The sequence below is a fragment of the Typopeltis vanoorti genome, chromosome 5, assembly GCF_054136105.1.
Source record: "Typopeltis vanoorti isolate ZY-2024b chromosome 5, IOZ_Tvanoo_1.0, whole genome shotgun sequence".
Classification (NCBI taxonomy): Eukaryota; Metazoa; Arthropoda; class Arachnida; order Uropygi; family Thelyphonidae; genus Typopeltis; species Typopeltis vanoorti.
In genome coordinates, this window is record NC_143553.1 from 17924462 (window position 1) to 17938794 (window position 14333).

Consider the following 14333-nt stretch of genomic DNA (forward strand, 5'->3'; position numbering starts at 1 on the left):
TAAAACACAACACAGGGGTGACATGTCACATGAAATTATATGATATTTTAAAATATTAAATAATAAAACAAAGATTTCCTTCTCCTTACAAAAGCATATGCATATGTATAAAATCCAATAATACCTATTTCTTTAATTTTCATCATCATCAAATTCCTTCCATGTACCCTCAAGGGGTGTACAGGATATGATAGTACAACATGAAAAAAATTACATCATTACTAACTTCCTATATACAATTTTCGTCCAAATCAGTCTGTTACTTGTCAAGACTCCAAAATTATCAGATCTCTTATTTCTATCGTCTAAGGCACTTTGTACCGTTTCAATCCACCTATATCTTCATCTTCCTCTGGGTCGTTTTGCTGCCAACCTGGCAGAGAACACTTGTTTTGCTAATCTTTCTTCGCCCATTCTGTTTAAGTGACCATACCACCTGAGATTAGCTCTGCTAACACATTCCCGAATATTGACAATGTCAAGTACTTTCCTGATATCCTCGTTTTTAATATGATATTGCCATTGATGCCATTTGTTCATGCCTATAATCTTTCTCAGTACTCTCATATCTGCAGTCTCTAGTCTTTGGTCAAGTGTTTTACTTCTGACCCAGCTCTCAGATCCATAAGTTAAAACTGGTTTGAACACTGACTTGTATACAGCTAATTTAGTGTTCCGACTAATTTCTTTCTTATTCCATATGAATTTACTCAGTTGACTTCCTACCATACCAGCTTTCTGATTCTATTGTCTATTTCTATATTTAATTTACAATCTTCAGTAAAAATCGTGCCTAAGTAGCTGAAATGTTTCACTTGTTCCACAGGTTCTCCATTCACAACGCAGTTGACATTTTCAATGATTCTGCCTATTTTCATTGTCTTTGTCTTTTTATTGCTGACCTTCATACCATATCTATTACAACAGCTATTCAATTTAGTCAGAGAATCTTGCAGACTTGTAGCAGATTTATTTAGAAGTATAACATCGTCCGCATAAAGCAGAGCTGACATTAACATCTCCAATTTTGATATCAGGTTTAATACCACTTTCCTTCATAATGTGAACCATATAGATAATGAATAACAGAGGGGATAATGTACATCCTTGTCTCACACTGGATTTAACATTAAGCCATCTTCCTGTACTTCAATTCTAACTGCTGACTTGCAACTCAAATAAAGACTAAGTATTGCTTGTTATAATGCTCCATGGAGACCATATAACTGTAGCGTATTGAATAGCTTCTCTCTTGGCACCTTGTCATATGCCTTTTCCAAATCGACAAAACTTAAATACAGATCTCTGTTATATTCTCATGCTTTCTCGACTCTTTGTCGTAAAGTGAAGATCTGATCCTGACAGCCTCTATTTGGCCTGAATCCAGCTTCTTCACCAAGCTTTTCTTCCACAATTCTTCTCAACCATTTCTCAAGTATACTTGCATAGATCTTCTCAGGAACACTCAGTAGGGAAATACCTCTGTAATTCTCACATTCAGTTTTATTTCCCTTTTTATATATGGGTACTATGAGAGCTCTACTGCAATCATTGGGAATTCGTCCCTGTGTCCAGGCTTTCTGAACTATGCAGTACAGCCACTGTAAGACTTTTATACCAGCATACTTCAGCATTTCTGGTCGAATATCATCTACTCCTGCTGCCTTTCCACATTTCAAGCCTTTGGTGACTTTTTCTACTTCAAGTATGGATATGTATTCCTGCCTGCATGCCTGGTCAGTGTTTTTTACCGCTGTGCTGTCATCACTGCTTGTTTCATTTAGCATTTTTTCAAAGTAATTACTCCATACTTTGAGGATATCTTTTTCTCCCGTTTTCATGTCACCTTTATCATCTCTAACTCCTTTTACTCTTTCCTCCATTCCTAAGCTTCTTCAACAACCTCCAGAATATTTTGCCACCTTCTTGATATTTATTTTCTATATTCTTGCCAAAGGCCTCCCATGACGTTTGTTTTAGCTAGTTTTACACAGTGTTTAGCATTCTTGCATTTGTCTCTGTATTCTCTAAGAGCACAAGCTGACTTATTTGCCAGGAACTTTTGATATGCTTTCTTCTTTTCCTTCACTGCCTCTTTAACTTCCTGTGTTCACCATAGAGTTCTGATTTTTTTTATCCTTGCAGACAACTTCACCACATACCTCTCTGGCAGAATCAATCAATGTTTTCTTCAGAGTTTGCCACTGAATCTCCAAGGTTTGATTCCTGTTCTCAAACTATTTCATTTTTTCTTCAATAATCTTTGTGTATTTTAGTCTACAGTTCACATCTGAGAGCTGTCACTTTTATTTGCTTTAAAACTTTCTTACATGTTATTCTTTTCAATATGAAATTCAATTTTATCCTGCTCAAGACTAAATAGTGATCACTTCCAATTTCAAATCCTCTGTACAAACTGGTGTCCTGCACCAGGGAGAAAACATCGCTATCAACAATAACATAGTCAATGAGACTTTTCTTATTCCTTGCCTCTTCTCTCCATGTGAATTTGTGCACATTTTTATGTTGGCACATGGTGTTAGTAATAACCAATCCATGTCCTGAGCAGAAATCCAACAGATATTTGCCATTATTATTAGCTTTGCTCTTTTCTCCAAATTTTCCCAAAATATTATTGTATGTCTCACAATCATTTCCTACTCTGCTATTTAGATCCCGAACAAGGACCAACTTTTCCTTTTTCATTGTGTCAGTTGCCTTTTCTAAAATTTTTTAAATTTAAAATATCTTCTTTGAGCGACTTTTGCTGTTGAACTTCTTCGAATAGTTTCTCAATATGTGGCGAATATGCCGTAATTTTCATTTTCAAACATGATGAAAGACTCACATTGTTTAGTTGGTTTCTCACCTTACTTTTAATAAAATTCATATTAGAAAATATTTGCTCACACAAATATGTCGATCCGAAAATCAATAGAAGTTCAAATGCGTATGTTTTTAACTGAATGTAAGTGTCCGGTAAAGAATTCCACATGTCAAATACAATCTGATCTTGCTTTTTAAGATCTATTTCAGACCATTTGTGTTGTATTGCAAGGTTAGATTTTTGTCTTTCCAACTCCTCCAGGTCAGCTTTGAGATTTCTAAATTTTGAATTCCACAAATCCTTGGTTTTCAGGTCCTCTAACTCAAGTTGAAATGCAGCCTCATCAATTCCAGCAAAAGGTGAAAAATTTACTTCGGTAGGATTAATTTCAAGTGGTCGCAATAAAAATGACATAGATGTCTTGTTCTTTCTAAACTCCTCAAATCTCCCATAAAATTCAGATCGCATATTTACCACAATTTCTTTGAAAAAGGTTAAATTTATGGAATTATCAGCTTGTTCTTGTTGATATTTCTTCAACGTAGGAAAATGTAATAATGTGCCTTTCTCCAAGTCTGTCACAAACAAATATAATTTTTGTTCAAACGAAATCACTTCTAAAATCTAAACTGTTGTATTTCCCTTTCCCTGTAGTTTCTTATTTAGTGCTTTTAAATGGGAAGTCATATACACCTTAAAGTAGAATTTTTGTAACCAATGAGTATCTTCTAACTGTTCATATTCAAGGTCCTTTTGTCTTAGAAACAACTTAATCTCTCCAAGGCAGGTGGCAAATCACATCAACACCATACCTCTGGAAAGCCATCTTATTCTGTTAAGCAAAAGAAGATCAGAATATTCACAATTGATTTCTTTAAGAAGTTCACAAAATTTCGATGATATAGCAGTATTGCCATTATTTTGTTAACAATTTCTACAACCAAATCCATCACTATTGTTATCTCTTTTGGAAAAGTTTGTGCACAAAGTATCTCTTGATGGATTATGCAGTGAAAGGAAAACACGTCATGCAAAATTTGTTTTTTAAATAAAGAAACAAAATCTTTTTTTGTACCTTTCATGCTCGGCTCCCCATCGGTCACAATAGATATTATTTTGTTAATATTATACCCTTACTTTTCAAGCAAGTCGTAACAGCAGATTCAATGTCTTCTCCATGAGTTTGTCCTGTAAGAGGCAGTTTGTCGAGTAATTCTTCCTGCGGTCCTTGAGAGTTTATGTATCTACAAATAAGTACAATCTGTGCAATGTCATCTACATCACATGATTCGTCACAGGCAATGGAGAATCCTGGTATTGAATTTAGATCTGTAACCTGCTGATTTGCTATATCTTCTGCCATTCGTATAGGTCTGTCCCTTACAATCTTAGCAGATAATGGCATGTCTTTTATTTTTGTAATTATTTGTTTTTAAAATCGCAGAAAAGATATTCAGACATTTTAATAAAACATTCTTTCACATATTCACTGTCTGTAAAAGATTTTCCTCGTTTAACAACTTCTTGAGTGGTCACAAAACTAGCAATAGTTATATTTCTTGATGCTTTTATCCATTTGGAAAATGAACATTTAGTTAGGTTTACTTTGCCTTGCAGCTCTTCTACTGCCTTTTTTCTTTCATCTCCCCGTGGACATGCTTTGTCAAATGTATCGTGTTTATTTAAAAAATGTCTTTGTTTATTGGGTTTTTTATTGTTTGAAAGCTTTTCATGGCACATTGGAAATCCTGCTGTATTTGCTACAAATGCGTAGGTTTCGGTCCATTCACTTTTAAACTCCCGATTTTCTTGATCTATCTTTCTCTTCTTTGCTGACATTTTAAATACTCATCATCATCATACGTATCAAGGATTTAGGCCTAGCATGGCCTGTTCCAGCCTTAGAAGTCATCGTTGAATCGTTTAAGAGGACGTCCTGGTTTTCTTTTTCCTAATGGCTTGTACTTTAAGGCTTGTTTTGGCAATCTTTCTTTTCATTCTTTGAACGTGTTCCGTCCATTTATGTTTATATTTTTTAATTTTTTCTATTACTGGTTCTTGGTTTAATTCTTTCATAATATCTTCATTTCTTTTGTGATCAAATAGGGTATACTTTGCAGTTTTTCTCATAAACTTCATTTCTGCTGTTGTTAATCTTTGTTTGTCTTTTTGTTTTATTGTCCAGATTTTGCTTCCATACATTAAGACCGGTAAGGCTAATGTATTGTATACTCTTATCCTGGTTTGTTTTTGAACTAGGTTTGGTTTAAATATAGAGTTAATTACACCTGTTATTTTTAAATATTTTGCAATTTTTACATTTATATCTTTTTCATTTTCATATGTGATCATACATCCTAGGTAGTTAAATGAATTCACCTGTTCTAAGATCTTGTTTTCTATTACTATTTTAGTTCTTGCTGGATCTTGTCCTTTAAAGGCCATAGTTTTTGATTTTTCCATTGATATCATCATACCATAATCTTTGGCTATCTCATTTAGATTTAAAATAGCTTTCTGTAAGTTATCTTCAGAATTTGTAATTATTATTTGGTAGTCTGCAAAGAGGAGAGTGTTTAAGTTAACTGTAGGTGAAGTTTTAATTCCTTGATGTAAATTTTTACTCCATTTTATTATTATTTCATTTAAGTAGATATTAAAAAGAGTTGCTGAGAGGGGACATCCCTGTCGGACCCCTTGGTTTATCTCTCTTGTATATGATAGCTCGTGATTTAATCTTATTTGTATTTGATTATTTTCATATTTACTTGTGATAGCTTTTAGGATATTATTTGGTATTTGTCTTTCTTTTAATATGTTTCTTTCTTTCTCTTCTTTGCTGACTTTTTAAATACTATAAAAATATTTTTATTCTGTTAATATTTAATTTCATGTTACAATATTCACGCTACCTAAAACAATCACCAGTAGATCTTTTTACTGGTGATTGTTTTACCTAAAACAATCACCAGTCTACAAATTAAATTAATTTGTAGCGATTCATTTTCGCTACAAAGTAGCGCTCGCATAGCGCTCTGTCTGGCTGATTGTGCCCAATGTAAACTGATGTTTCTTGAGTATTGACATATGGTTAGGGGTCATTTGACCTACAAAATATTTCTTTTTACTTCTATGTTTAGATAGATCGTTTAATAACGAAAAGAGCCGCAATTATTCACTCAAAGAGCCGCATGCTGCCAACCCCTGGTCTAAGGTATAGAAGCCCAAATTATCACCTAGGCGAGAAATTAGCATCAACATTCAAGTAGTTGGTAGGTCATTCCCCCCTATATCAGAAACACACAACATTTCATAAATATAATCAAAGACATTACATCAGAAAAAGTGTTGTATTAGTCAATTTTGACGTCTCTGCCCTATACGAATGTCCTGATCAATGACACAATCCTTCTTTTACAGGACAAATTCCCTCCAGATATCACGGTGCTCATTGCGCATGTATTACATTCTGGTTATTTTGTATGATAAAACACTTTCTACCTACAAAAAGAAGGCACAGCCATGGGCTTGCGTTTATTCTCCCCCCTCAATTGCTAACTTTTATATGGAACATTTTGAGCAACATTCTCTAGATTCCTCTCCTTTAAAACCCAAACAAACAACACCTAAACAAACAACACAAATGCATACAGTTTACAATTGAGATTGAAAAGCAGAACACACTTCCGTTTCTAGATACACTTGTCACACATCTTTCCTCTGTCAGTCTTTCTGTCACTGTTTACCAGAAACTGACGCATACTGGCCAATATATACACATAAACTCCTACCACCACCCAACACAAAAACTAGGTGTCATTAATACTCCAAAAAACAGGGCTTTGAAGATTTGCTCCAATGATGCTTAAAGACGCTTAAATGCGCTTAAAGACGAATTTAAAGTTATCAGCAATACTTTCCTAAAAAATGGTTAAAGCCAAAACACTTAAACAAAATTCTCTACAAGACCCCAATAAAAAACAAAGATAAACCAGACTACAATAAAACTATAACCATTCCTTACATTATCTGATGTTCCTTTAATGTAGTATTTTGTAGTAACAGAATACTACAGAAATACAATCTCAAAGCCACCTTTAAACCTCCTGCAAAATTAAAAAGCTTACTGAACTCATCCAACGACCCACTCCCTCCGCTGGCCCACCCTGGGGTATTTATTGCACCTGTAGTCTACCATATATAAGGGGAAACAGGATGCACAATTTCTATCAGACAAAAAGAACACAGATGACACATTAAAGATAATAACTATGGTGAATCTGGCAATTCTGATCATGCTCTGAAGCACCAGTTGTTTACATCACCAAAACATGGTATGAATGTAAATTTAAGGAAGCCTGTGAGATTCTTATCAACCACCCTAATCTGAACAGTAACAATGGTCTAAAAATTCCAAGCATATGGAAGGCACATATTCTACCCACAGAACCTTTCTCCCTACGAGTTAACTATAAACAGGACTGTAGATTGTTATATCCAGAATCTTAAATCTAATATAACAATTGTCATGTTAAACTAGGACATCATTGTTACTGTAAAAAACTATCTGTATGAAAGAATGTTTCTCTTATGTTATCTTAATTAGAATTTAGCTTTGATGTAGTTTCTAAATAATTAATTTTTTTAAAAATTATATATATTATATATATACATAATTTTTTTTATATTATATTTTCACTAGAGGTCATGCTACTAGAATAACCGTTGATCAAATCATTGTCTCTTTAGCATACTGTGTGAAATGTAACTCAGCTTGTCCTTGTATATTTGTATATACTCCAGATGATGACCTTAATATGAAGGGTAAAACGTCAGGAAATTAAAATAATTATTTATAACACTGTTTTAAAGTTTATAATTTGTAAAAATAAATAATTTTAGATACTGTGCAACACTAAAAGAAAGGAGACTAAATAGTTGTTTTGTTTAAATTTTCGAAACTGTAGAATGAATTAATATATTTTAAAATCTCTGTGAAAACTTTCAAACCAGTAGAAAATTGGACAAAGAATAGTTATACAGTCGAACTTCGGTTATTGAATGCCTCTGTACTTGAACAATTCGGTTCCCGAACATATTTTCCAAACAAAAAACGCCCTGGTTTCCGAACAGAATTTCGGATCCCAAACAGGCAAACGGCAACCACGTGCTCCGCATGCTGAGCGGTAAGGCGGGAAAGCATCAGTTATGCGGCAGCCTTCGTTCAGTGCAGACACCTGCTCGAATTTGCAAGTGAGTTTTCTTGATTTTCTTTGGGTTTTTTTTTTTTTTTTTTCCCATAAATTATTATTAATTAAGCCACCATGGGGCCACAGAAGAATAGTGATATCAGCAAAGCGAAAAGAAAAGTTGTTAGAAAACCACGATAGTTCTCGTGGAAAGGCTTAGACGTTGGTTATGCATTTTCACTATATTATTTCAGGAAATTACAATGTACTAGGATATACATTCAAATAAATTTTAATATATTTCTATATTTCGGCAACGTCACGCTGCCATTTTCAAGAACTTAGGTCCAAGATACGTGCACGCAGGCACAGCAAAAACAATAAATGAGTAAGAAGAATGAAGCTATTATTTCTCCTAAAGTCCTGATGGTGCCCTCTAGCGGGCGATGTTGGTATTCTTGGGTGATTGGGCTGAAGGTCTTCTGATGCAGGTTTCCCAAATTTGAGGAAGTCTCATGCAGCCAAATTTGTTGAGGTTTGGCTCGTTTCTTAGGGCTGAAGCTGATTCTATGAAAAGCCTTTCGGTGTATTATCCTGGCTTTTTTCCACCGTATTCTATGGCAAGTATCCAGAGCATGGTCAGCAAGACCAGAGTGGCTGTATTGGTGAAACTGGATGTAGTCCGATGGAACCGAAGTTTGATGGAACCTTGGTTTTCTCAGTATATAGAAAACCCACCCATACAGGCAGATACATTCACCAACAATCCCCCCGCCCCCCCCCTCACAACAATATGGAGTCATTAAGACACTACACAACAGGGCTAAACTTATCTGCTCGAATGACAATGCCCTAACCACAGAATGAAACCACATCCTCAACACGTTCTCAGCCAATGGCTACCCCCCCCCCCCCCCCAAAAAAATCCAAAAAATATTAAAACCAGTAAACCACAACCCCCCCCTCCCCCCCACAACAAGAATTACTCTAAATCCATCATCATACCTTACATCCAAGGCACCTCAGAAAAAATCACAAAAATCCTAAAAAAGCATAACTTAACTTCATGTTACAAACCATATAAAAAATTGGCATCCCTTATCCGCTCAACAAAAGACCAACCTCTCCCCCTAGACCTACCTGGTGTGTACCAGGTCCCTTGCAGCTGTAAGCTGTCCTACTTCGGCCAAACAGACCTGACAGCAAATATCAGAATTTCAGAACACAAGAACTACATCCGGTTTCACCAATACAGCCACTCTGGTCTTGCTGACCATGCTCTGGATACCTGCCATAGAATACAGTGGAAAAAAGCCAGGATAATACACCGTAGCAAATACAGATATGAAAGGCTTTTCATAGAATCAGCTTCAGCCCTAAGAAACGAGCCAAACCTCAACAAATTTGGCTGCATGAGACTTCCTCAAATTTGGGAAACCTACATCAGAAGACCTTCAGCCCAATCGCCCAAGAATACCAACATCGCCCGCTAGAGGGCACCATCAGGACTTTAGGAGAAATAATAGCTTCATTCTTCTTACTCATTTATTGTTTTTGCTGTGCCTGCGTGCATGTATCTTGGACCTAAGTTCTTGAAAATGGCAGCGTGACGTTGCCGAAATATAGAAATATATTAAAATTTATTTTAATGTATATCCTAGTATGTTGTAATTTCCTGAAATAATATAGTGAAAACCATGATAGAGATGAAAAAGAAATCATATCCAAACATGAAAATGGCGTTCAAAAATAAAGAGGCTATGAATTTTCGTCTATATTTTATCTATTTGTTGTGTTTATTCTTTTTATGTAAGATTTTACGCATTTTCATTATGTTTGTATACAATCTTAATAAGATCGTATATAAAGATGATTGCATAAGATCATCTTACGTATGAAGTACTGTAGTAAAGGTTTAAATAAACAATCATCTGTGTGTTCGGGAACAGATTAATCCATTTCCCATTAATTCTGGGAAAATGGTTTCAGTTTTCGAACAATTCAGTTTTCCGAACAGCCTTCGGGAACGAATTAAGTTCGACAATTGAGGTTCCACTGTATATGATACCTTTCCTGGAGCAGAGAGGAGAGGGATGCAGTTTGAAAATTTCAAAATATGGAAAAGTTTTGATTAATCAGTATATAGAATGCTTCATAAATTTTCACAACATCTTATCTATAGTGGTTAAGTATTGGATATTATTGAAACGTGCATCTTACTTAAATCATCTATTGCAATTTTAAGCTGAAGGTGAAAGTTGCTAACATTAGTCATATACATTATTGAACATAAATTGTTGATATTAAAAAATTCACAGAATCAGAAAGTGAGTAATGTAATTTAACGTCATTTGCTGGTTATGAAAATTGAAAATCTTATCTAAAATTGAATCATTGTGATCTATATTCATATGTATTTCTCATAGTTAAAAAAACCCTTCAAATATATTTATTTCAAAAAATGTTATTTGAAAACCTTTCATTTAATAAATATTCAATGAATTTCAATGCAAGCAGTTGAAAAAAAGCTCAGAAATAATTTATGCTCTATTTTTTATAATTAATAAATTATTTTGTTTCATTATATTTGTTTTAAAAGAAAAATGTGGTAAATTTACCATTAGTAGATAAGTTCATTGTTAAAGCTGATCTCTTATGACATTTCAGAATAGATAATTTATATTATTTTCACACATGCGAAATTCATTTTTATTCCTGCAAACAAACCAAAATAATTAAATAGTAAACCAAAGCTATAGTATTCAAAAACAGGTTTTTAAAAAAGAAATTCCACGTTCACTTAGTCAAAGCAGACATATAGATCTCTACATTACATTACAGTTAATGGTTTTACAATTGCATTAAGGATTAAAGGTGTAGTAGGGTATTTTACATTATAAAAGGCAGTCCTTGAAAAATTCTAAGGTAGCATGTTTCATTGATTTCAGCCAGTAGAGAGTTAAAATGAAAAATACCCTGAAAACTTTAGCAGTCAGTCTATTTTATAATTAGTCACTTACTGTTGCATTCTAGGAGAGAACACAAGTGATGAATATTAATCAGCAATATCCAGCTTAAGGAGAGGGGAAAAGTGATTGGCATAGTCAGCCAATATGAGAAGTCAGCTTCTTAATTGGACAGGTACCCACTGATAGACATTTGGCATAAATTGGTACTGTTCTCTTAGAATTATAAATGATAGACATTTGGCATAAATTGGTACTGTTCTCTTAGAATTATAAATTAAATAAGACGCTACAATATATAGTATTTCTTTAATTCAGAACTTAAAGAGTCATAAAGTTTGTGTGGGTAGCAGCACAAAATATGGCAAAATAACTTCAAATTTAGAATTTTTGATTTTTCTGGCACAGTCTACACATATTTAATTCATTATGAAGAATTTTTATAAGTGGCATTGATGTAATATAAGATTTTGAAATTTAAACATTAATTCTGCATTTACATTTTTATAATTTTGTATTTTCTTGTTCTTCCTTATATGTCTAACATTATTCTTTGCTTCTGTACTTTTTCATGTGTTCTTTTGAGTTCTTTATGCTCGATTCCTGCTAATCCTTTGTGTTCCGTTGTCGGTGTCTGATTTCTCACTATTTCTTTTATCTATGGCTGTAACTATTCGTAAAAAATTAAATAAATAAAAAATCGAATAACATACACAAAACTTATGGTGGACTATAGCAACCAGCACTATAATGAAATGGACTGTCGTAAGAAACTATTAAAGTGGCATGTTGTAAGCAGTTATTGAAAAACCTTGTCCTAAGCCCCATAGAATGAATGATATAAGAATTTTGTATATAGTACTTGGTTTTTTCTAAGTTAGAACTTTTCTGTGTTTAAAAAAAAAGTTTATTATTTGTTTTAATAATGAAATACTGTGAGTTAGTATGATCAAAACAATTTTGTTTGTTGTTTCAACTATAAGAACTGCTACTTATATAAGAAATCATTTTGGATTTTCAAAAATAAAATAAAATAAATAAATCTGATGTTCATCTGGATATTTTGGATATTATGAATAGTTTAGATGCTGTATCCTTGTTTACTAATATTCCTTTATCTGATACTGTTCAGTTACTTCATGATGAATTTCCTTCACATATTGTTAAACTATTTGATTTTCTTGTACATTCTAGTTATTTTGCCTTTAAAAACAAATTATGTCAGAAATCAAAGGAATAGCCAGGCACTCCTATTTCTCCCACTATTGTCAACTTTGTCACAGAACATTTTGAACAGTGTGTTTTTGATAACATTTCACCTAGACATTTGTACAGATTTGTGGATGATATTTTTGCAGTTTGGAATAGCAGTTTCCCTCCAGATTAAAAGGAGAGAAACTGCTTCATCCCATAATCCATTTCACTTTAGAAGAAGTAGTAAATAATAAATTAGCCCTTTTAGATCTAATTTTTCATCAACTGGTTTGTGACCTATATTTATTTTTCAGTTTTTCGGAAGATGACTCATATACAAGCTGTTACATCCAGTCAAAAGACTGGAACTGTTACATTGTGCTCATTCTTTCCATTCTTCATATGAACTTTTACAAAAAGAATTGCAACATATTAATTCTACTTTTTTTTTTTATAGTTCTAAGGATTCTTTTTAAATTTGTTTTCATTAAAAAAGCATTGAATAGTTATGGCTACCTCTTCAATTACAGAAGGAATAATCTGCATTCCTATCCTTTATATGCATGGCATGATTGAATGCATAGCAAAAACTTTTAAAACCATTGAATATTTTTGTTGCCTTTTACCCCCATCATAAAAGTCACCACATTTTACTTTTTTTTTTAGGAGAAGGTTCCACTTCAATTATCCAGGCTTGTACCAGATTTCTTGCTCTTACGGATTATCTTATTTTGGACAAATTGGAAGAAATGTTTTTATTCTTGTAGAAGAACATAAGTCTTTTATTAAATACCACGAACCCGAACAGTCTTGACTTGTGGACAATGTTATTGATACTAAACATAGTTTATTGGAACAAGACAAGATTCATAACTCATTAACATAAACAGATCTGATGGTATACATTTATCAGGCACTCCTCATAGATGTAGACCATTCTGCTTTTGTTTGTCTAGAACAGTGCTTCCCAAACTTATGGATGTAAATGCCCCCTTGTAAAAATTTAAATATTTCACGGTCCCATCGGAAAAAAAATCGTAATACAGATATATATTATTATAATATTTATTGCATTTATATTCAATACAAAACATACACTGCGAGTATTGCAAAAATCAGATGCAAATATTACATTTTTAGCATCTTATGTACACATTTGACATGGTACACACTTAGTCTTAAAACATTTTAAATTTGTTTTCATTATTTCAAGGCCCCCCCCTCAACAAAACTAATGGCCCCCAAGGCCCACAGTTTGGGAAGCGCTGGTCTAGAAGATCATAAGTCTTTTATTGGATTTGTTTACTGTGCTATCGATACTAAACATAGTTTATTGGAACAAGACAAGAGTCGTTCATAAAAGTCATTAACTTAAACTGGTGTAGACTATCACCTATGTAGGTGATAGTCTACATCTATCACCTTTGTGGGAGATCTTTTCAAATCTGCTAATCTGTACTAACTTTATGTTGTTTATGTATATATTTATATAATTTCTTTGTTTTTATTTACTGAGTTAAGTTAATCCTGTTTAATTATCTTACATTAGTTATTCAGGTGGCACATTTTAGCATTGCTATTGTTTAATTGCCTTTCTGTGATCCAGTATGTACTGACGATGCCTATGATACTTAGGCAAAAATTCTATGGTAATAAAGTTTTTTATGTGCATTTTCATCTATTTTTAGAATTTTAATTTTATTATTCTTTTAGGGTTTGTCTGATACTAACAACTACCATGAATTCTGCCGTTTGTTGGCAAGATTGAAATCCAACTACCAGCTTGGAGAATTGGTTAAAGTGGACAGTTATCCAGAAACTATTGCCCTGATTGCAAAATTTACAGTTACCAGTTTACAGGTTAGTTTTTCATCTCCATTTTTTCATTATATTTTCTTTTTACTGTGTTTTTAATTAATGGAACTCAGAATAGTTTTCTGATAAAGCATTTTATCTCCTTGCACTTAAGATGCAATAACAGTGAGCCAGAATCTGGATCAGCTACAAGGATGAAGTTTAAGATGAAATTTTTACTATAACTTTTCACAGAGAATTCCAAGCTGTTCTTTAACCCTTTGTGCAGTAAAGCAATATACATAAGTCACCTTGCTTCTATCAAAAAAACAGTACTGGTATATTGATATATGCACATTCAAA

General features: G+C 33.3%; 1 protein-coding gene across 1 annotated transcript in view; it reads left to right on the plus strand.

Moving 5' to 3' along the window:
* Window positions 1–14333, plus strand: part of Ranbp16 (Ran-binding protein 16) — a 1020902-nt gene that overhangs the window by 312021 nt on the left and 694548 nt on the right. Inside the window, exon 10 of the mRNA XM_090392964.1 lies at window positions 13890–14036. Coding sequence (XP_090249090.1) covers window positions 13890–14036 — 147 coding nt within the window. The remainder of the gene's footprint in view (window positions 1–13889; window positions 14037–14333) is intronic.